Source organism: Ostrinia furnacalis, unplaced genomic scaffold (assembly GCF_004193835.3).
Source record: "Ostrinia furnacalis isolate ACB-3 unplaced genomic scaffold, ASM419383v2 OfSCF3631, whole genome shotgun sequence".
In the NCBI taxonomy this organism is placed as follows: Eukaryota; Metazoa; Arthropoda; class Insecta; order Lepidoptera; family Crambidae; genus Ostrinia; species Ostrinia furnacalis.
This window is the reverse complement of record NW_021133870.1, coordinates 90,545-115,647: the sequence shown is the minus strand read 5'-3', so window position 1 is coordinate 115,647 and position 25,103 is coordinate 90,545. Positions and strand designations below refer to the sequence as shown.

Here is a 25,103-nt window from a genome sequence, read left to right as displayed (position 1 = left end):
ATGTTACGTTATGATAGCGTCTTAAAAAACAAGCCTAACTTTTCTTCAATACTTACTGGTATAAGATGCAAGTCATTCATAAAAGAGAATCCGGTCATCCAGTATCTATGGACCATAATCCCTCCCTACATAAGCGTTGCTGTGATTAAATTACCTTGGAGCACTCCGTTCCCTTGGGAAATCACTCCCAGCCACTCTAATGTCTGCCTGTGGTTGAAGAGTTAAGAGTTTGTACGAAAGTCGCAGTCACGATGTATTTAGAAAATTCATTAATACCAACAAATTTGGCGGAGGTTACAGTTAATTAGACGCCTTGTTAGTGGGCACGAAACCATTTTCTGAGCATTTTGGTTATACGTTTTGCTCGTTGAAGGTGATAAAAAATTGTACTTCAATCACTTCACTAATTTCTGCTGCGTTAAAAGGCAAATTACAAGCTTAAATTGATGCTTTTGATTGGTTGAATTTCGTCAGTCAACCTTACACATCATGCCTCGATTTACTGAAGCAGTTAGTACGACTTGGGAAGAACTAAATCGTCCTTCTATTCGAACGACAAGCATGTAATGTCCTTACTGAGCTATTAAAGTGCCTATTTTGTCAATATTCGTTTAGTTCACCTTATCGCCTCGGTATTAGGATACATTTACAATCGACATCAGTACATCAAACTATACCTATTTACATTTTTTTCTCTTTCAAAATGGCCTTTAATAGAACTACATTAAGTGCCACACTGTTTATCTTAATTTACCGTCGTTGTATTAAATTAATTAATTATTTCATACTTACAATACTTACCACGTCCAATCTTTAGGGATGCATGTCAAATAATAAGCAGGTGAATATTTTTACCGAAATGGAATCTGTCTTCAGTCTTTAAATCCCGATTGTTATATTATTACTGCATGTGTAACTCCGAATTATCATACAAAAGCAATATAACGCGCGAATGGGTAGAAAATCAAAAAGAACGTTCCATTTCAATATAAATCACTATTTGTCTTCCTCAGATGCCTTCAACCCTTTTCCTGGAGAGATTACTTTCTCCTGAAATGTTTCTCTTTATTTTTATTGCCTGCCCTAAAACGGCTTGCGCTGGCTAACTTTGTTCTGAGATTGATTAGGTTCTTTTTTTTATTAAAAGCACAATTTGAACAAACAATTAACACAAATAGCACACTCGACTGAATTGAACCTTTTAAAATTGCATATCTTTTATATCGTCCAATTTTATGTAAATAAAATAACAAAGATTTCAATCAATTCCAATATTGGACTCGCTGGTAAAATAACAAATGAACATAGAGTTACTTGTTTTTTATTAAACTGATATTTTTTACAAAGAAACTATTCACATGAAAATTGTTACAATTACATTTCTTGATATTAACAGTTGACAAATAGATTTAGATAAAAGATGTTAGACATCGTTTCCGTCTTAATACTAAGTTTAATTACAATATTTACAAAGTTACAATCATACAATATTGTGGAAAAGTAAATTCGAGATACAATCTTGATATTTGATCCTAAAAAATATGTCTAAACAAATATTTCACAGCCAGTAAATTAAATAAACGGAAAGTAATTCTTAAAAAACTACAATAATGTAGAAAATCTGTACAATTATGTATTTACATGTTCAAGCATTTCTGGTAATGCATTGTATGCCACCATATTGCCAAATCCTTTCGGCTCCTTCTTAGTTACAATAGTAACTATTTCGTCTTCTGAAGGGGGCGGAGGGAAGTCGGCAGCAGCATCTACTGCCGTCGTTATATCATCTACACTAAGAACTACATCCCTATTGTCAATTTCAATCCTATTACGCTCCACTACAGAATTATCCTCCATTATACTGTACAAGTTCTCCGACTTCCCCTTATTAAACATTTGTCAGGAGTTCATGTAAAACGGATCATTTAAATTGACCTCATCGTTGACTGTATTACTTTTCTGAGACCACTCTTTCTGCTGATGCTTTATCCTGTAAATTATCTCGTCATGGATGACGCCGAAGCACATTGCTGTCAAGGCCAACCCAGTCAGCGTGTAACCAGAACAAAACCATAGAGTAGTAGAGTTGATTGTGTAATACCTGACCCCACTGATAGTCGTGTAACTCATACCAGGGATGATATTACCGAAACCTATTGTACTTAAAGCCATAAAACAAAAATAAAAACCGTCTATGATACCCATACCATCTAATTTGAATAGGATTACAGCTCCTATGACTATGTAGATAAATATCGCAGAAAGACATAGCAGAACAGGCGCTAGGATGCTTAAGCCATGCATTGACAGTTTTGAGTCAGTGTCTGGCCAACTAATGACGTCATCTTTCGCTGTACTTGTAGTAGGCCTCTCTGATATGGATAAGTCTTTCTGACTGTCAGGTTTTAATACATAGCACTCTTCTGTTGGAGTTTTGCTAGTGTTCTGACTGTTGAGCATTTCTTCTTGTTGCCTTTTAAGCTTCATTCTCCGTTCCTTCTCTGCCATTCGCCTTTCGTCGTAGCAGCAATATCCACAGTTGGAGCAAAGACAGCAACATAATGCCCGGCTGAATACACTTCGAGCCATTTTAGATAGTAACGATCCGACACTCGAAAGGTACACCAGAGTGAGCGGTATACCGACGAGAGCATAAATAATCGTGACACCTTTCCCGAGAATCGTTCTCGGAGCGATGTTTCCATAACCTGTGAACAAATAAAAACTACGTTAAAATAGTTCACACAAAACTAAAAAAAAACCTTTTGATTCTGGGAATATTCTCACCTATTGTAGTTAGAACGGTTAGCGAGTAGAAAAATGCGAGCGCCAAATTCCATTCGTGCTCTTCATAATGGTTGCTAGCGTCGCTCCCGGCAAATTCACCGAGGGCCATCTCCCGGTAACTAACTCCGTACTGCGACGCCATTTCTGTAGTCACCCTCTGAACTAGCTCGTTTTGGAATTTTAAGATCTCTTGTGCAGCCAATCTAGTCCAATTCTCCCTATACAGAATGTTTAGTGAAACTGTTATTTCCCAGATATTTTCGACGGCTCTGCTCCTGGCGTCCCAGAAATAGTTAGCCGAAAGTGTCAAATTACCATACTCGTAATCGTCCTCAGGATGTTTCTTAGTGCTATTGTGCTCTCTGTGGCTCGTTTTTTGCCTGTCCGGTAGCAACCGAGGCCTCGCCGGCACTTCTACTCCGCCCTCAATGGCTAGGAATATAAACGAACCTAAAAACGTGTACGCCAACAAAATAGAAAATATCACAACGTTCGTAAGGGAGCCGATAATAAATTGTTTTCTTCTGTACTTAGTTGTTTTAAAACAAAAGCAACAAACAACTTTCTGGCGCGAAGTTTGCGCTCTCTTTCTGCTATTAGATGCCATCGAGTCGGCATCTTGGCATCTGTCCAAGGGTATCCCTCCATTAAGTGAAGGCTTTGCCAATGTATACTGTTCGAATCGGTTGATTGCTTCTTTATCCAGTACAACATGATCTATATCCATCTTTACTCCGGTTACCTCCCACCTTCATCCAGTGACGTCATTATCCTTTCGTCGTCTATCTGGAACAATGAGAAATTTTTCGTTAATATCGCTAGCGATTTTTCCTTACACTTAAGTGGATAGTCATTTTTCAAAGTCCTTTTAGATGGAGGGGAATAAGTGACAAATGAAGAAGTATGATGTTAGGAAAATGATTAATGTTCTGTTAAAATCTTGTCGCGGCTACACGTTTATGAAACAGGAATTTCTCATTCATTTCTATTTGCTGCTAAAATATTGATATGGGTTTACTTAAACCTTAATTAATTATTTGGATAAACGTTTCAATAATCCCTCCTAAAGCAATTATAAGTTTTCATAAGATTTTAAATTTATGAAGGCAGAAGTTTTCCGAAGTAATTTGGGGCTAGTTAATCTTGTATAAAACACTATAAAGTTTTCTATTCACGTTTTACTGTCTATTAAGAAGTCAATAAAAAACTTGAAGACTTGGAACTCGGGGTAATTACTTTTTTCCGCCATTTGAATAATAGAGTGGGCAGCTGTCATTTCATATAATTTTATTTTAATCAGCTACTTTTCTAAATCATAAAAATAATTTTGAAGACGTCTCTAAGAGTCAATTTAGTATTTGGGAAACTCAATTATAGTTTTTAAAAGATTCTTCTAAAGCATCGTGAATGAATTTATTTTCTGATTTAACATTTCAGCCTGTAATGTAACCGAAATGAAAAAGCAAAGTTACAAAATCATTGCAAGTTCCAATTGAAATCAGGCCCTCATACTATAGAGTTGGCATACGACGATTTCTACAAAAGTTTTTGTTCTTAATTTATTTTACTTGTTAAAGTCAAAGGATAGTGTCTGTCTAACCCGAAAGTTAACTGGTAGAGAGTGCATTATGGCATTAAGTTAGCCCTATGTACCAATCATAATATGTCATTAAGTTTATAAATAAATAAAATAAATACGATACATAACAGACGTTTGATAAATAGGTACCTAACCATAGTACCTTAACGTATCACATATATCTATGGGCGCTGTAGGTATATAGGTGTACATTTACTGCTGTAATACCTGGTGACCCTCCAGAAAACAACATTCAACAAAAAGTCACATTCAGTATTCGGAAATTGGGGCATTTTGTCAGTAATTGGTTTGATTTTCCTCCTCACATTTTGGTCGCATAAGCGGATATTTTTAATGCCTACGACTTATTGCAGAAAAATTCGATTGTGTGGAGGTATTTTGTACGAATAAAGTACGTTTTTTGATTATTATTTTTGTGTTTCACAAATTGTTTTTGATAAAGTTACAACGTAAATAATTAGTAAGGGCATCTGTCCATATAAACGAATCTCTCGTCCATATTATGTTTCATCATCATCATTATCATCTCAGCCATAGGACGTCCACTGCTGAACATAAGCACAGTGTGACATAAGCCTTCTTCAATACTTACTATGTTGCCCGGTTGGTAGCGGCCTTCCTGCTACCTTTATGGTGTAGTCATTTATTATGTTTATCATCAAAAAATTACAATAGTGTTTGATTACATTTAAGAAGCAATTGTTGTGTTATTATTGCTATTGGTTCTATAGACTCTAATTATGTTAATTTTACGCCAATGGAATTTGCTTATGTTGTAAATAAATAAGGCAAAATAATTTTGAGTTTACTGAAACAATTTTGCATTCCATCTTATTTAATATACAAGAATGACAGTTTTCAGCCTACCAGCCATAATTTTGGTACAAACTTTTTGGGACTAGTTTCTTAAATAAAGACCAAAATAAGTTTTTGATCTCCAAAAAGGTATCTGTATGCCTGAAAATAAGGAATCCGAAAGTATCTAACATTTGCGGAACGAACTTGAAACAATAAAGATCCTTATAAAAATAGACCGGATCAAGAATGAATAATGCAAAAACGACCGCTCGATAATGCCATTGGATAAAAATTTATTTCACTCGCTGACAATAATATGTGAGTAGTGTTATGTGGTAGTAAAATATCCAGACTGTATTCTTTTCTATGTAAAAAGATGGGAAGGTTTCTGTTTTATACTTCTGTTGGATGAAAGGCTTACGATTTCAAAACTGTACTTAACGACATGCGACAATAGTCTATAAACTATGGTCGACTAGAAATGCCTCTGAAAAAGCCCTAGAAGTTTGGGCAAACCTAACCTAATTAAAGTAAAATTATTCTCTATGCAATAACAAAAATATCTTACATAAATAACCAAATTCTATACGTACTCGTAGGTCGGTATGGTATTCGTAAGCTTAAAATACAAGTGAATGTGCCACCTCATATGATTTGTATAATATAATATGCTGTATGTAAAAGAAGCCTAAAATAGTAATATGTCAAAAACATGAAGAAGAGTTTTCTGTAGGGCTCACGTAGCGCCAAATCAAATATTAGTAAGTACTTACAAGTATTTTTTGAACAAAAATAACTACCAATTCTCAGAAATCAGTAGAAGCGGCTCGACTGAAAATATTATTCTGCAAAAAATATTCTTATGACAATCATTTTCCAAGACACAATTAAAAAAAAATGTACCCATTTATTTCTGTCACGTTCATTCATACGTGAAGTTAATACTTGATTGTTATTTTTCATTCATCAGAGAATTTCTGGGTTAAACCTTACGATTTTATTAATGAAAGTCAAGGGCCTAAATTGGTTCTATAGCTGTACTTATTATGGAACAGGTAACTACTCAGATACCTTACAGAAAGATAGGCTCTATCAGAGAGATAGCAAGACCAACTGTTGCGGAACCTCACCTTGGTTAAGAATTAGTTAAGAATTGACTTTGTAACAAAGCATAAAACTCAATTCAAACAACTGCAATTCTAATGGCACGTGGACCCATCACAGGGTTGAATCCAATCTATAATATAGATTCATTCTTATGATAATGTGATTTACTCGAAATTAGCATTGTGTATCTTTCATTTTCATTAGGCATACAAATATTATACCGCACCTTGTTTTTTATTAAACATTTTTACCATACAAACAAAATATTCCTGTCCATTTTTACTATCCCAATTAACTTTTTATTAGTCCATATCCAGATCAATATTAAGTCTCTCAATCAAGCGCATGCATTCAAAAATATTTAAACACAATCTACTTTCTGAACACGTGCGTTCGGCTCGATTTTTCGCTAAGGCCGAATGCTTTACGTGTGGGGAATGAAAATATTATAATATGAAAATGTTTATATGCTTTTTACAGCCACACTTTTCAGATGAGGCGGGATATTGAATTTTGATAGATATTGAACAGGCAAGAAGAGATCAGACTGCACATCTTTGTTCCAAAATATCTCCAATCAATTCGTGCTTTCTGCGTGCCCAAGCAACTGCACGCGGGAAGATTTAAAGAAAGCTACTGACAACGCCACTCTTATGTAGTTTTGGGCTGACTTTGTGTAGGTTTGTAGTCGGTACGACAAGAAGAAGAACATCTTCAATTTACTCGACGGATTAGCAAGCTGAGTTGGCGATTGGCAGGGGATACAGTATGCAGAATTGACGGCCGATGGAATAGCAAGGTTATGGAGTGGGCCGATGGGGCACCGGAAAACGCAGCGTGTGATGCCAATACACAAGATGAACCGACGATCTCGGAAGGCGCTGGAAGCAGGCAGCTATTGACCAATTATGGAAATCGTTGGAGAAGGCCTATGTTCAGCAGTGGAGGTCCTGTGGCTGAAATTAGATTGTGACGACAAGTACATAAGAAACTTGACCTTCACTGGTTGGGTTTTTATTGGCGGCCAAGTTGTAGATCCTGGCTACACAGGAGTTGTAGCGGTGGAAACGAGAGGTGGGAATAGTCCCGTAAGTATATAGGAGTAGGATGTCTAAGTGTTAAACTTCATTTGCTGTTATCAGGTAAAAAAATTCAGTCCATAATCCACTGTAATAAGGGTCAAATTGCTACAAAAGTGTCTGTCGACTAGTTGGCTGGTGTATCTATGTAAGTATACTTACTAGTTTTCAGTTTATTTTCTTTACAAAACAACAATTTCGTTTGAAACTTGCTGACAGATAAGACAACGTTTACGAGTCGTAACTTTGTATATTTTACGACTATAATTATTCATAAACTGACAAAAAAGCACGACTTTGTTTCAACTCGTTTGCTTGAGTCAGAAAGCGGCAGCTTCAGGCGTTATAAATAACAATATGTATAGATTCTAATCCACTTTTTGTTTGTGTTTATCTAAAGCAGAGGTCCCCAAATAAATAACTTAATTATTACAATTAATCTTTACAAAAACAAATCACACAAAACTTCCGCGCCACTACCGTAACCAAAATCGACAAATTCCATCATCTGTGCAGTTATACGAAAACTATTACCATTGAATCACTCCAAAACACGCAAACAACGTTACAATATCACTTTACTGAGGCAGATTGGATTGGGCACAATACGGCAACCACTAATAAGGCGAAAATTGTTAGGGCGCCCGCCCAAACCAAAATTGGCTTTGCTGTTCATTCAACAGCCCCAATACCGGTCGAAACTAGTTCTACACCTGTGCAAACCGGTTAGAAGTTCACTAGTTTTCCATGTTCCTGAATAAACCTGTTGTTTTGACTATTATGAATAATAATTGTGATAATACAAAAAACTTGTTTTGTAAATACAAACACACACGTGGCAAAAATTTTACAATCGATGATTTGTTTGGATGAATTAGAAATAATTAGAATACACTTGAATCGTTTATTTCAAAACATACATTTTGCAAATAAAAGTATATTATTTTGAATTTAATTTTTTTGTAGTGTATTTTTCTGTTTGTATCCATGTATTTTTATACTTGCAACTTGGTATTTTTGGTGTTTAAGCTTATGAAGCTTATTCTTGTTATTTTAACTGCTCCTGTGGTGTAGTGCTAAGACTACCTGCTTCCCATCCAGAGGTTCCGGGTTCGATTCCCGGTGGAGGAAATATTTTATAGTGCTAGCTACCACTATTTTACTTGACTTTCGATAGCTTAACAGCCAATGTTATGAGCCTTGTTCACCACCTCTGAGCAAAATGGCAAGTAGGCTACTCGTTGCTTAAAGTCACTAGCAGCAACAAAATCATGACATGAGTAAAATACTTCTCACTTTTACTGTGCTATTACTTGCTAGTGTTAATCAGGAAGTAAGAGTATAGATAGATTCATATGAATCGATCTATATTAATAACTTTACTCGAAAATAGTAAAATAGGCCCTGAATGTAACACATTTAAATGCTGCTAATCACATGTAACACATTTAAATGCTGCTAATCACATGTAAAAGCAGTAATTTCCAATCAAAACGCATCTTAATTCACAAACAGATGAAATTGCAAACGCGGACTCAACGAAGCTCTCTCCCCGAAAATGAGTTGGTAAAGCTTCACATGAGTGTGCAGCAAATAAAGCTTTAAGCTTTAACATTCATATCGAGTGTGTAATTATTGGGGCCGAGTGGAAATGCGAAACTCGAGTACCTACATTAAAATGCATACAAAATTATGTACACAGACACTGCATTATTATTATTATAATAAATAGCGAGTGAATAATTTATTCCACTTTATAAAGGCGCTGTATGCAAGCCGCGACTAACCGGCCATTGTGGAAATCATTGGGGGAGGCCTATGTTCAGTAATGGACGTACTACGGACGAAATGATGATGATGAATAATTTGATAATGCAGATAGTTATGAAACTCACCTTATTTCCATGTCCATGTGTTGAAAATATTATCTGAAACAACACAAAGAAAAGGTTAATTTTGAAACATTATAATAATATAATAGCCGCGTTTATACAATGTGCAATTGAACCGCAATAATTCTGCAGTAGGTATATTATTGAAATTTTATAAATAACGCATATTGTTTGAAAAAGTTCCTATAAGTCCAGAAAAACATAATAATTCAATCGTAATCCCACAGTCTATGACGTCCGACGAAAATGCCATTTAACGAGAACGAGCACTTTTTTTATAAAATGAAAGAAAAAGAAAAACTACGAAAAAAAAGGAAAAAAACAAGAATTTATATAAAACTTAACTTAACTTAACTTAAAGAAAAAAAATACTTTTATATAGTTTGTAATAAAAAAGTTACTGCGAAATTACTACGCAGGCGAAGTAAATGTAATTGATTCCATAATTGGGAGGTGTCGTGACAGGTGCAATAACTCCACAATTTGCCGTAACAAGCACTAAAACTGGAAGTTTCGTGCTACTTTATGTCCGGAGATGGGAAACAAAGTTACTTGCAATAACATTCTACTATTCTTGTTTGAATTTAAGACTGCTACTTCAAGACTTGTTTTTGTATCTAGGAGATCAAGTTTAGATTTAATGGAGAGCAACTCTGCATCATTAAGTTTCTATTAGTTTCGTGGTCACACACATGTGGATTTTTTTGTTAGGATTTTTTTAAATTGCACTACTATCTTCTACAAGCAATATCAATCAAACATTATAAAAATAAGACGCCCAAATCTCGATTCAATATTAGGCATCACACTCTTAAATCAATAAGTGACGCCCGTATTTACAAACATTACTATGAGGTCTCATAGTGCGCGTGGACGCACAGGTTGACACACCAACCGATCACAGAGTCTGAGCTCTATTCAACGCTGTACGTTCCATTTGCTGCTTCACTTAAGAAAGCATCGTTTGTGAATACGGGTGTGAGATTTCAATCCATTTACATTTTTATATTCGTGGCTATCATCTACATAGTCTATGTCATATAGACAATAACTGCCGCATTGAAACCCCAAAATTAACATTGAATTTCCAGTCAAATCCTAAGCTAATCCACCCGGCGCCGGCAAGACGCACTTGAAGCTAATATCACAGCCTTCAAAGATCAAAGCCGGTTATTGCACAGCTGCAGATTATTGAGACACTGCAAGCCGAGATAAGCAGTAATCCCCGATGCAGTTGTGTAGGTACTGACGTGTGAGGAACCGAGGATAAGGGTGGATTTCACCAATGAAGAATAATATTTGCCTTGAATCGAATTGAATTTCGCTGAATTGGGCTAGGGCTCTTTTAAATTATAACTATTAAGCAGGACATCGTAACAGTCGTGCGTTTTCAAGACCGTATATTAAATGTTGGTAATTTTATTTTTTATTATAATGAAGACTTGATTAGAAAACAAAGAGACGACTAACGTCCGGCTTAAATCATCTTATTTGAAAGAGCCATAAAAGCTATCATCATAGTCACGTAGAAGGAGCATTGTTTGCCTTTACTCTCGTTCTCGTTGTCCATTATTTTCGCTTATAAAAAAATATTTTTATTATTACAGCAGGTCATAAAAATGTTTCGACAGACATCACTAAAAATAAATTCAGCGAAACTCATTTTATACAATCGGTGAAATTCACCCTTAGTCAAAGTGCGAGCGTTACTTAGAATGCTGGGTGTTGATGCGAATGAGCGATACTGAAGGTGAATATTTCGCTTGATTAGTTAAGTCGTACTCTTAACTCCATCCCATCTTATTGACATTCAGTCGTGGGTTCGAATCCCGCAAGGGACAAATATTAATGTGATAAGCACGAGACCTTAATTAGGTTGTAATTAAATTCATCATAGTCCAGGTACCTACCTATTAGAGTGCGTGTAAGTGTCATCATCATTTCAGCCACAGGTGTCCACTGCTGAACATAGGCCTCCCCCAATGATTTCCATATTTATTGCTCGGTTGGTAACAGTCTGCATTCAGCGCCTTCTTGCAACCTTTATGAGGTTGTTTGTCCATCTTGTGTAACTACACAAGTATCAACTTATCCTCTATCTATTCGATACATTGGCAGTCAATTCTCGCAGTAATAAAACATAATAAAGTGTAAACTAGTAGTTTATGTACCGGCAATAGCACGTAAATTATCACCGCACTGAAGCCGCGGTATGCATCTCTTTTATGACCACTAAAGATAGCAATGACAATGAAAATGCGTCCAGGGGACGTATTTTAAAAACATCGACACTTGAGTTGAATTTTTAAACATTTCAAAGCAGTTTTGACAAGCAATTTTTATTAACGCAAATAAATTAAAATCCAGAATACTACAGGGATCGGTGGAATTAATATTGTGTCAAAAATTAAACACATTCCTAAAAATCTAATTATTCTGCCAATTTCATCCGTTCAACATTTAATTTTATCCATATGATTGAGCACTATTTGATGAACGCCATGAATAAAAATCTTTAAGTTTCGTATAAACATTTCGTAAAAAAATTAGAATTGTATGAATTTAAAATTAAGGTTAAAAATGTATTAATTGAAAAATGTTATTATAACCTGACGGACTTCCTAAAGTGACAACTTTTGATTTACTTCTTAATATTTTTTTTCCATTTAATCTGATTATGCAACATTGACTTTAACTTTAATTTGATTTGATTGATTATGCAGTATTATTGTAATTGATATTTTTTTTTTTAATTTAATTTGTACACCGCAAAGGTACGACATGTTGATACCATTTTAAATGCTGACTTAACACCTTATGTACACATGTTTGAACAAATAAATAAATGTATCTTTATCTTTATGCAAACTGTGTGAATCCGTATGCGAAACTTTGTATTCGAATGCTTCAATAATACAGCTCTGGAAACCGGAGAAATTGTTGCATTTAGTGCACGTAAAATACACAGTTCAAAATGGTTCAGTCAGTCCCTAACACTATCAATCTGCGGCAAATTAATTTTACTTTTATTATTGAAAGTACAAAAATGTGTAAGTAAAATACCACCGCAAAATTAATTGCTTTTCCTAAAACTCACGTTGCGAAGCTAGATGTTATGGTCTTTATGCGAGGTCTTCCAAGGTATTCCTCAAAGCGCATTATTCTTCAAGCGCCTCTAATGAATCCCTTATAATTGATCCTGGAACCATCTCTGTGGTCCAGTGGTAAGGTCAGCTTCAGATCCAGAGGTCCCAGATTCAGTTCCTTGTAGGGACAACAATTCTGCACGATTTGGTTGGTGCTTTGGCTGGATTTAAGTCCGCCTGGCTATCTACCACCATCCAACTCATGTCTGTCGGAATAACAACAATTTTAACAGCTATGTTTTGTTTCGGCAGTTGGAGGTAGAACCTTTGTTGAAGATTTCGGGTTAAGCTCGCTTCCACCTTCGCTTCGAGAATGCTCTGAATCGCACCTTATGGAAAACGATGATCAGGCCGAAAGTGCAAGCGAGCTCGACAACTCCTCAACAACAAAGGAACTGACTATACCTCCAACAGCCGAAACACAAATGCTGTAACTTCAAGGAACCTCGGTCTTCCAGATCCATACCCACTGAGTACACCTCAGTTCCAAGAAAACAGTTAGATAGAGCGATATTGTTGCATTTTCATGGCCGTCACTGCTCGTAACAGTGAATACCGATGGATTCCACAGGCTATGAACGATATTGTTGACGTGAATCACGTGTTACATTGTCTATGAAACGAGATTTTCAATTGGATATTACAACAGGTTTTTAAACAGTTTGATCCTATTAAATGAACATCAAATATTATTTTTTCAAAATTTATTTTGTCTGCACTTGCATTTTGGGATGCATTAAGTTTTATTGTATAACCTGCTTTTGTCCATGGTATTGTATGGTTGTATCTCTGTTTTGTGTACCAATTAAAATAAATAAAAAACTGCAGTGTTTACCGCAGATCACAGAAATGTAAATAAATCACTGCTATTTTGCAAAAAATCATAGTTTGACGCTGTCAATAGTAGTTCCATATTTCTTTCCTTTCGTCTGATGTATTTGGCATATGATGATTACATCATTTTCATCATATCAGCTAGAGGAACTGCTGAACATAGGCCTCCCCCAAGATTTTCACATCGCCAGATTCGTAGCGGCCTGCATCCAGCGCTTTCCTGCTACTTTTATGAGGTCGTCAGTCCACCTTGTCCCACGCGGCACTGGTATAAAGTTAAAAGAAGGTTATGCTTTCTCAAATAATTATGTGGCAAGACATAAAGCAATTCTGTAGATGAAATACAAATCCAATCACATTTACAGCCTTTATTCTCTCTTCTTTTGTATAAAACATGACACACAAAGAAACACGATACATTTTAAACATTAACTTGCATAATAACAACGACCCTGTGTCGGGGGTGAAGAAAAAAATAAAAGAAATAAAAGAAGAACTCAATTCATTCCTGACACAGTTCAAAAGTTGCACCCCACAAAGAGGGCACATGCAAAGTAAACGAGGAGCTAAACTCAAAGCTGTGTTGTAGTGATGTGAAAAATGCTGTGTTATCGATATCGATACTATTAAAATGGATTTGGATTTAGGAAAAACTATCAAGATATTAAGTAAAACTGAAATTGAAGTACATCCAAATTTTACTTTTAGAAATTGCCCGAAGAAACGTTTGCCTATAGTGGTGGTGGTGATTCAAGATAATAAATACTAAATTTCGAAAATGTTCAGAGTTGTTGTATGAAACATATTGACAATTTGTTTGTCGACTATTAAATAATAAAATGTTTGAACAGTATTACCTACCATACCTATCAAAGGATTGTAGAAATCCGTGAGGGAAGCCTTTGTCCAGCAGTAGATGGATTTTGATTGAAACCACCGAACTATGAGTGAGTATACCCATATTTATCGATCATCTGGCTACTATAGAAATCATCTTCAAATGGATACGATTTGATAATGGCCTAAACTAATTCTGTGAGGAATTAAATCGATGTCGATGTTTCTTTCACAACACTATCAGGTTAGGTACGTGAGTACAGTGCAGATCCATGGTAACCAGCTGCTGTAGATAAGTGTAACTGGATGTTATGTCATATGTAGCTACATTGCATTACATCATTGTTGTAAAATTTAATATATCTTTCTATATTATAGTTTCATTAAAATATTTTTCTACGCATAATTTGTATAAATGTTGCAAGGAACACAGGTTATAAAAATGTAAAAGGGCATTTACAAAACGGGCATGGCCGATAGTTGGCCCCGATTCTAATTTGTATGAAGAATCGGCCGATACCAATGTGCGAACTTTCATACATGTACATACTGATTAACAGCCCGACCCAACTATCGGCCGACAAAAAGTTTGTAGTCTGAAGCTAGGCTTAGGCTGAGTTGCACCATCTTATTTTCACTTTAACAAACGTCAAAAATGTGTCAAACTCCATACAAAATACACCGGTTATCGTTATATTACGGTCAAAGTTAGGTGGTGCAACTCAATCTTTCGTTTACTAACGTCAACGCCATGCCACAACAAAATTTACAGAAAGTTCACAAGATTGTCACATCCCATAATTTGATTCATAAAGACTATAAAAACAACGGTGTTCCATAAATTTCATCTCGGAACAGTGCATGCTCAAAGTTTTACTACCACTAAAGTTGCTGCGATAACCTCAGGTGAAAAATGGCGACGTTACAATGTGAAACAGATTTTGTGGAGTGAATTCTTTGTTTGACGGTAAAATTGTTAGCCAATTCAGATTAATAAAGTATGGTCAAATAAACTGCCAAACTTTTATAAAAGAGTATAGATAGATTGTAATTATTTAGTTGGACTTACTGAAAAGGTGGACCGATGACCTCATAAAGCTTCCCGCTACGGGAAGGCGCTGGATGCAGGCCGCCACCAACGGGCCATTGTAGAAATCATTGGGGGAGGCCTATGTTCAGCAGTGGACGTCCTATGGCTGAAATGATGATGATGATGATGATGACTTACTGAAAAAGTGTAAATGTAGCCAGATAACCTCTATGACAGATTGATCTTACAAGTAGTTGTCTGTAAACCATTTTATTTACATTAAATTGACCTAAAATATTTATGTTCTTTTTGGTGTAAAATTGTTATGAGGACTTTCATTTTTAGTGAGAAAAATCTGTGATTTTTATTACTGACATTTCCAATATTTATAATAGCGAAAATGTTTTAGCAAAAGCTTTGGAGAAGAAAAATACGTAACGGTTGTAACGTGGTTACAGTATTTACAAGGGATACACTATTATTACGCTGTTTTCAATGTTTTTACAGCAAAAATTAAATATTTTTATGGAAAAAATTTCGTTGAAAAAAGTATCAAGCTTTACAAGTTTTTAAGCTATCAACGGACTGAAAATGTACATTTTCTATTTTCTACGCGTTTGTATTAAGGTTAGACATCTGTCAAACGTCACTTACCAATAGAAGTAGCATTAGGGTATGGCAAGATTGGTCGCTTAAAGCCGCCGACGCAATTTTAAAGGGTGCGGTTAAAGCGTTTCGACGATTTTTCCATTGGATTAAGCATTACGGGAATCAAGGTTTGGTTACTGATTCCTTGACTTTGGTTTGAAGCTAAACATCAACATACCAAAGTACCAAAACTTGTCGGTCCAAGTTTAAATTTTTAAATCTAAATTGAAAGATTGATTGAAAGATCACGTTTCGGTAAACGTAGTGTAGTAGCACCGTGCACGATAGACGTATGACCACAAACTAGAAGTGGCTGGATGAAAAAAAATTGTATCGTGCTTAGTAGTGGTCCTTGGCTTTTGTACAATCGAGGCCAACTGCAGGCTGAAATGATAAAGACAATGATGATATTTCCTTCAGGATAGTCTTTGGTCCAGCAGTGGACTAAGTACTGGTAGGCTGAAATGATAATGATGATTATGATAATATTAATGCGGGGCAGTAGCAGCGCTGTTTGAATAATACAAGAAACGCTTTGAAGTGTGTCACACCAAATTTGAACGCGGGCCCGCGCTCCAACCGCTCCGCGCCGCGCCGCACTGTAACTGTCGAACGACAAACCAGGAGGCGCGGGAGCGGGACAGAAGCGGCGCGAGCGCGGGCCCGCGCTGTTGTATTACTATGGCGGCCATATTAGCATGACTCACCGAAGGCAGGGCGGTTGACGAATATTGTATTTTTTTACAACCGCCCGCGTTGCTACTGCTTTGAAACTGCCGCTGCCTTCAGTGTGCCTACTGCCGCGCTTCAACTGACCCGAAGCCTTAATACCTAATCTAATTAATAAGCTCCTTATGTCAATCCACACAAAACTTAAAGGGGGTGGATGGGAATAAAGGAATGTTTGCCATTGTAAGTGTCTAATTAAACTGACAAACGAGTACAAACTTCAGAAATTAATTTTCACCTTTTCATTGCCAAAATCACGTTTCTGATATCTCAAAATGTCAAGTTTACACGCAGGCATTTAGAACGTTTTGCCATCTTTTGATGAAATTAATTTTAATTAGGTTGGCTTAATGAGATCGCAGGAGACTTTGGCGTAGTGTTGTAAGAAACTTGAGTCTTGGAGTCTTATTACAACGCCATTTAACTTCAAGCCTCGTATTCCAGTCCCCAAGAGACAGGTGTTACCTAGTTTGGGGACCACTGGCAATGTTGTCTAAGTTGTTAACTTGGTTGAATAAAGGTTTTTATTATTTATTATTATTATTATTATTATTTATTAATAAAACTTGAGCCATTTTTGAATACTCGAGTCTTTTAAATTAAACATAAGCTCAAGTCCTTAAGAATGTTGAGTCTTTAATAAAAAGACTTGGAGTCCTGTCAAAAAGAACTCAAAGACTGAGACTGTCCTTTTAAAAGAACTCATGAAGGACTCCTCTAAATCCATACCTGTAGTTTGAAGTAAATAAAAGAACTCAAAGAACTTAAAAGACTCGAAAGGACTCAGAAGATTCAGAAGACTCGAAAGGACTCAGAAGACTCAAAGGACTCGGACTCATATGACTGAGTCCTAGTCTTGAAAATAGACTCAAGTCTCGAAATGAAGACTAACGCCTGTATTCAACACAGACGAATCAATCACAGAGCTCTATTCAACGCTGTGCGTTCGATGTGCTGCTTCACTTAAGCAAGCATCGTTTGTGAAAACGGGCGTAAAAGACTCGAGTTTCTTACAACTCTACTTTGGCGGCGCATTTATCTCTGCAAATGTTTAGATATTAATTACGTTTGCTTGGGGATGGAGTCGAGAGGTAGTAGGTATTTGAAGTACGGGCTTAGGTTTAACATGCAGCTTAGGTGGATATAGAGGTATTTATTTAGTGCACATGTACTAGATAGGTAAGGGGTTAGATGATTTTCAGTTGCTTGTATAAATCTACAGAAAAGATATGACATTTTGACAGACTTTGTTCAAGGAAATATGTGCTAAAATCTCTTATGGCATAATTTATTCTTTACATGAAATATCTTGACCAAGTAATAGAAAAATCGGCTTCAAGTATTTTTATTATCTCTAATTTCTAGAAAATATACTGGCTTACGTAACGTCACCCTGAGTAGAAAGAGATGCATGACAATCCAGTTTTGCTGGATCTAGTAAAAAATTGTAACTGCAAAAAACAGGATGTGTCCGTAAGAAAGAACCCTTAGACACTATATTGTTAAAGACCTCCATAAAGAAGAAGACTGCAATCAAAATGAATCAAATCCCCAGAAAAACTGTTAAGCACATCACATAAACGGTTGATTCGATTTTCATATTTTCCCTCCTAACACTCGATCGAGCACATAAGACGCACTCACAATGCTCCACGAAATTATGGCCCATTTCACTTGTAAGAACCTCCACAATAGCACCAGAGGGATGAGTGAACGGCGTGTACCAAAACGCTTAATATTGCTGTATAGTTGGGCAAAATACTCCTCTTTGTATCAACACAAAGACTGTATTGTGAGGAGGACAGTTACTAATTCCAAATGTTGTTTTGCAGACGAAATGAAAATAAGGGCTTGGGAGTATTGCGTACGCAACGCAAAAACGAGCGAATGAATTCTGAAATGCGGTGAAAAAATGTCTGCAGCGGTTTGAAAAGGCTGTCATAGTTCTTTGTGACAGTGAAAGCAGCGTGTGTTAACGCTCTTTCGGATTGCTTTTTAAAGCATAATCGTCTTGTAAAAATAACGAGAACATTTTCTAAATTGCGCTGTCTAGGCACAATATCAAAAGCAAGTATTTTTTTTCCTAAAAATAGCTACTGAGAATTTGAATCTGTTTACTTTTACATATAAAGCCACCTTTTTGAAATATGACACTTATAATAATATAGCTTTATTTATAAACTAAGGTATACGTTTGCTTCTATAAACCACTCCGAATATTGTAATTCGCAAAAAGCCGTGTCTTGAAATTACTTTCGGAACGTCATTTTTCACGAGCACAAGTTCTATCCAAAACAGAATATTTTACGACAACTACATGAATTTGGGTGATACTCCATTTTTATTTGAGTTAGAGCTCTTGGGAGCGATTCGGCGGGATAGTTGTTTGCGACTTATGGCACATGCCTTTTGATGTTTCTTGGTCTGATGTATGTTTTTTACAATTTACTCAACAGTGTAACACTCAGCTAATAGGAACTTTCAAGTACTTACTTAATTTTAATTGAAGAAGAACACAGAAGCTTGCAATAGAGCTTAGACTGAATCAAAAGTCAAGATTTTTAGTAGAAAAGAGTCAAATATGAATCGGACTGGCACTGACAAAAATGTTCATCTAATAATCAAATTCAAAGTAATTAAAGAACAATGATTTAGCTGCCCCTTTTGTATAATTTTATACTTCTGACCTAACTAGTAAGTTTCCCAAATTAATAACAAATCAAAGGTTAAACATTACGAATTACAAAACGTCATAAGGCTTATTAAAAGAGGATAACATTTTCTCATGTGTAACATACATACATTTTTGTTATTAACATTAAACAACTTTCCTTAAGTTGATTCCGGTATGTTCCCAACATTCCCCGAATTCGCTTGCTCATAAATAACAAAATCAAGTTATAAAACTTGAATTTGCTTTGCTTTAATAATATACATACTTCCTTTCAGAAGGCAGTAAATAATCGCTGTAACGGCGACAAAAAATTGTACAAAACACTTTTATAAATAAAAAGACAAACAAAATGTTTGATGATAAATTACTGAAAAACACGAATGGAACAATGCGGCAAAAAATGTCTTGGTTGAGTTGGATTAATTGTGAATAAATTTATTGCAATTACAACTGAGATAACTTTTCGGGACATAATTTGATTTTGGGGTTTTGCATGACGTTTGTATTGTGAGAGTCTTTGAAAGAAATCTGAATATTTTTATATACCAGCTGACCCAAAAATTTTGTTTTGTAGCTAGAAGTATGAAAAACAGTTTGCGTTCTATTCTCAGACCAGAATAGACACAAAATTTCATAAGAATCGGTCAAGACCTTTCGGAGGCTTTGTTACAAACTGTACTACTGTATTTTATGAAATTGTACTTATTTTGCAACCAAAAATGTATCGTGTATTTCAACTGAACACATAGATTTTTTCATTAATATCGAAGATTAGTTTTTTTTTTTAATTTTTTTTATCCACAACGAGGAAGCTCTTGGCCTGTATCTCACTTGATGGTAAGTGATGATCAGGCCGAAAGTGGAAGCGAGCTTCACCCGGAATCCTCAACCACAGAGGAACTTGCTATCTTACCTCTAACTGCCGGAAAACAACAATATAATTATAATTTACTAAAATATAGAGTCAAAGGAGGTCCGTTGTCAATGTTATAGATTTAGCGTTTAATTCAGTCAGTACTTGAAGTATAGGAGAGGCAACGGGAGTCACCCACATTGACAGCATATAAATCTGAAGAAGATCTGAAATCTATGTATTATAGTTTTTTTTTTTTGTTTTTGGTAAAAAAATCGTTATACCGTTAATTATTTAATTCTATTCTCGTTATTTTATTTAGTGTACATGGAAGAATAATTGTGGAGTTTATTTTTATTAATATTTTGTAAATGTCATATTTTTAGGTCTACCTTTTATTTTGTTTTGTATTTTTTAAATAAATTGACTGATTTTTTATTGTAACTGCAGCGCCCTCTGTTGCGCGCCTTTTTGCCAGGAAGTGTTAAGAATCGACACGAATATTATCGATGAACCGTCACTGTCAAAAGGGCGCATAACTGGCGTATATAGAATGGTTTAACATGTATTACTTTTCTCTATGGTAACCCCCATGTTGGTACCCGCTGAAAACCAGCTTCGTGACTTGACGACTTGTGTCATGACACGATTTTCGCTGAGCGGGCGCCTTTTCAGCATGGCTCAGTAATTTAACCTCTTTACATGTATGCATATAAATGTTAATGCTGAATAAAGGTATTCTATTCTATTCTATTCTATTCTAAATCTCACTGACGTTGACTTTACAAAAACACCCGTGTCGCTCCCATACCTCAGGTACTGACTGAAATTAGCGCTTGACCTATAGTCGGCCATATTAGTTTTTTAAGGCTTCCAAAGTCACGGCTTATAGTCTTGACTTTTACTGCCACTGCCTGGTTTACTACGGCCTGTTAACAAACCTTTTTAGCCAAACTAACCTTCCGTAACACCGCTAAGCTCATTTGGCCTGCTCGCCGTTATATCAGGGGTTCCCAACCAGGGGATGCCAATCAGGGTTTCCCAACTAGTGTTCCACGGACCACCGGTGGTCCACAGGAGTCAAAATATGGTCCGCGATCAATTTAATAAAAACGTTAAAAATCACAAGTAACTCATATTTTTTTCATACAAATGTTAGTCTGTAACTTCTATTATCCATTGATTTTGATATGCCGGTTTCGAGCGTAAAATGTGCATTTTATTGAAAGTACTGACACACATTTAGTCTCAATTGAATCTGGGTTTTTTGTTCATTACATATTGTGGACCTTCTCCTTTCGCGAGCGATAGGTAGACTTCTGCGTGTCATGAGAGGGTAAGTTTAAGTAATATTATTCCTACTAGGTAATCCTAGTAACTTACCGTACAGAAGAATGCAAGTTCAAAGATCACACTGACATACATATTATAAGTAAGTACAGTTGCTTTTCTTAACAATACTTAACTAAATTATTTTTGATACAGTTTTTTTAGTCGAGTGGCGACCACGGGCTGGAAAACGTAGCGTGGGCAGGCCTCCTACTACATAGGTGGACCGACGATCTGGTAAAGGTCGCGGGAAGAGCCTGGATGCGGGCAGCGCAGGACCGTTCATTGTGGAAAACCTTGGGGGAGGCCTTTGTCCAGCAGTGGACGTCATTTGGCTGAAACGAACGAACGAACGAACAGTTTTTTTAGTTTATTTACGGATTTTTAATGGTTCCTGCAAACAATGAACAAATCAAAGTGGTCCATAGTCCAGAAAAGGTTGCGGACCACTGTTACATGAAGTCATCGCACCAAATGACCACCCCATAACAACGGAGGGCCTCCCATAAAACGTACATTTTCGCAGCTAAACAGTTTATCTTCTATAAAAAGTCTGATATTATGACAATATAAATTCGTTTTCTCTTCCTCCCCTTTCTGAAACATAAAAATGTAATGCTCTGAATAATAACGATTCTGTTTTAACGGCAGAAAAGGTGAAAGCCGCGTGTTATTGGCTGTTAAAATTTCTAAATCTAAAACAAAAACGGTCGACATTGTTTGTCTTCCATTTGAATTATTATCATACAGTTATTGCTGATCAAACGTGGTCACATTTTCGCTTACCAATCATTTGTATTGTCATACAATTCTTTATTAACCCATTAACGCCCAAATGAAAACTACGATCAATTTCACATAGCCAATGTTTATTTTCTTTATAAAAATACTTCAGATATAATACTAAACAGAAAGAAAACCAAAAACAAAATCAGAAGTTAGGTTTTCAGGGGTGTACTAAGTTTAGTACAATGGGCGCTTATGAGTCATGTTGAGCAAAGCCTTCTCCATACTGGCTCAGTGTTTTCAGGCACTTGCCATAAGATGTTTTGACTCTATTGAAACACACAGTAATTTTAAGCTGTCAAATCAGCTTGTTTGCTGGTTTATTTTGACTATAACTATTATTTCATATTTCTTNTTAATGGGTTAAGTGACTGGATTCCTTCCGGATTTTCCTTCTTGTAGGAAGATTAAGGTATATTTCTTTTTTATTCACAATCCGAATTGCTTTTAGATATCACATTAATATAGGCAAGTCCTCGTATTGTATAAATATTATCTTCAATCTTTATTTGCTCGAAGTGTCTATAATGTTCAATAAAGAGGCAAGGAGAACCATAATTCAGATTTTTAAGATAATACGTTGAGGCCATCAAAATATTACTGGTAACTTCCTACATTTCTTTAGTAAGTACATATTTATTAACTTTGCATTGGAAAGTAGATTCGAATTACTCTTATTTTCTGACTTTTTTAAAGGCCATTTAAAAGTATAACTTTTCCATGGGATATTTTAAATTGTTATAAGCTAATCATACTATGGCATGGCATGACATTCACTAAAAGCAGTTTTTTAAACCATAGAAAAATAAGTTCAACAAAAAACAATTGTCACAGCAATACCAACACAAAACCGCCCACCACAAAAAAGTTCGTAAATAAAAAATCTTAAAGGTTCTCCTCTTGTTATTCCATTCACATCTCACCATAAAAAATGCCATTAAAATATTATGGCCCGCTCTGATGTCTGCTTGCGAGGCAATAACGTTACGACTGTGGGATCTCTATATAGGATATAACGTATCTAGTTTGACCAATCAATTACGATTATACCTACCTACTTGGAACTTGACCTATTTTATTACAAGCTTTATATTGACTTCACTTGTTAGTATGTGTGGGACAAATCTTGCAACTGAATTTAAGACCAGTTCTCCTCAACCGATTGAGCTGAAATTTGGTATACTTATGTAAGTACGATGACAATGCAATATTATGGTACCATTGAGCTGGTCTGATGATGGAGTAGGGAGGTGGCCATAGGAACTCCTAAACAAAACGGCGGAAACTCATCGAGTTTGGGTTCGTTGGATTTGTCTTTTCGAGCACTTTAGTGTTAGATAATGTCCAGGGTCCTGAGATTAAGATATAACTAAAAAGTGTAAAATAAAATTATAATAAAAATAAACTTTTTTAAAAACAAGCTTTTATTCTGAATCTCGAAAGCTTGTAGCGCAAACAGAGAAAAAGAGGAATAAATTCCATGCGCGATACAAACTTTCGAAATTCAGAATAAAAGCTTGTTTTTAAAAAAGTTTATTTTTATTATAATTTTTTTGTCAACAAGTTCATTTAGCCATAGTAAAACTAGTGATACGCCCTGGTTTCGCTCAAGTGCTCTGTTATAACTTTGTGTTGTGAAGAAACTTAAATCCGTTACTTATGTATTTTTAAAAATTTGAGCGTACAAACAGCGAGAGCGACTTTGTTTTAAATTGTGTAAAAATGTATTTTTAAACAGCTACAAAAAGTTTTAGTATTGGGATTAACTAACTAAATAAGGCTACGCATGCGATTTAGACTAAAAATATGCATTTGAAGCTAGTTACTGGTTGAATTTCAATATTTTGTGTAAGGAAACTTACCTACACAACTAGTTAAATGATTTGTAATTTTTTGCGACTATAAAATATTGTAATTACAATTTTTACAATATGCTAAAGAAATGTAGTGTAGCAACGAGCTATTTTTTATTTGTTTGTAAAATTTTTTACCAAATGCAATTTTTCTCTTCTTCACAAAATTAAAAAATGTGATTTATAATCACCATTTGTGGTTTATCAAAACATTTATTGTTCTAGAACTAGTCTAGTCTTAACTAGTAATGAACTAGTTAAAATCCATTCCCTGGTTCTCCCGAAACAAGTTGATTGTTTCGAGTTGTATCGCAGAAGTTAAGTTGCGTTCGGAAAGTTGTCTCCACATTCAGAAGTTTTTGTTTTATTTTAGTTGAGCAAAAAGTTTTGTTGACGACCCAGAAGTAAGAGTTGGGTTGAATGGAGTTTAACTAGTTGTTTGTTTACTAATTTTGAAGTTAATACAGGGTTTGTATCAAATCTTGTAATAGGTATGTTGAAAATAAAAGTCCTACCTAATTAACTGTTGGGCAGCAAAATTTGGAATTATTGATGGAAATTAAAAAACAAGATTTTTTACGAAACAAATGCCTCCAAGGTATACAGTAAAACTATCAAATGTATCAAATTAATCCAGGGGAGTAAAATAATGGGTGTGCCGTAACAAAGAGTCAATTTTATTATCGTCATTCACCAACTTAAATGTAATTTTAACTCCAAATTGGTATCATTAATAGAAAATATTTTAAAATCAGCAATAAGTGTGAGGGTGAAGGTAACATTATGTAAACCAACCAAGTATGTTTGAAGTCGATGTAAAATTTGTTGTATGAATCCCTAAAAAGGCAAAGAACGATAAAGTGCCCACAAAAAAGGCACTGGGGTATTCGAAAAGTTTAAAGAACTGTTGTAAATCTGCCTTCAATGGCTTTTGCAGTCTTTGTGGACTAATTTGGGCTTAATCGTTTCAACTTTTCAATATGATTTGTTTTTTTTTTATTTGTACAGTCAGCGTCAATAGTTCGTGACACCCAAAGTGGTCAAAAGGTTGATAACACAACCTCGTTCCAATTGTAAAAAGGTCGGGTTGCGAACTTTTTGACTATTTTGGGTGGCTTGAA

At 35.5% G+C, this 25,103-nt stretch overlaps 1 protein-coding gene across 1 annotated transcript in view; it reads right to left on the bottom strand.

Annotated features, from left to right (window-relative positions):
• Positions 1-1,323: 1,323 nt before the first annotated feature.
• LOC114358031 (TWiK family of potassium channels protein 9) overlaps positions 1,324-25,103 on the bottom strand; it is a 109,452-nt gene continuing 85,672 nt past the window's right edge. The window contains exons 3-5 of the mRNA XM_028311891.1: positions 9,267-9,299; positions 2,788-3,573; positions 1,324-2,708 (exon numbers count right to left, since the gene is read on the bottom strand). Coding sequence (XP_028167692.1) covers positions 1,900-2,708; positions 2,788-3,514 — 1,536 coding nt within the window. The 5' untranslated portion in view covers positions 3,515-3,573; positions 9,267-9,299 and the 3' untranslated portion in view covers positions 1,324-1,899. The remainder of the gene's footprint in view (positions 2,709-2,787; positions 3,574-9,266; positions 9,300-25,103) is intronic.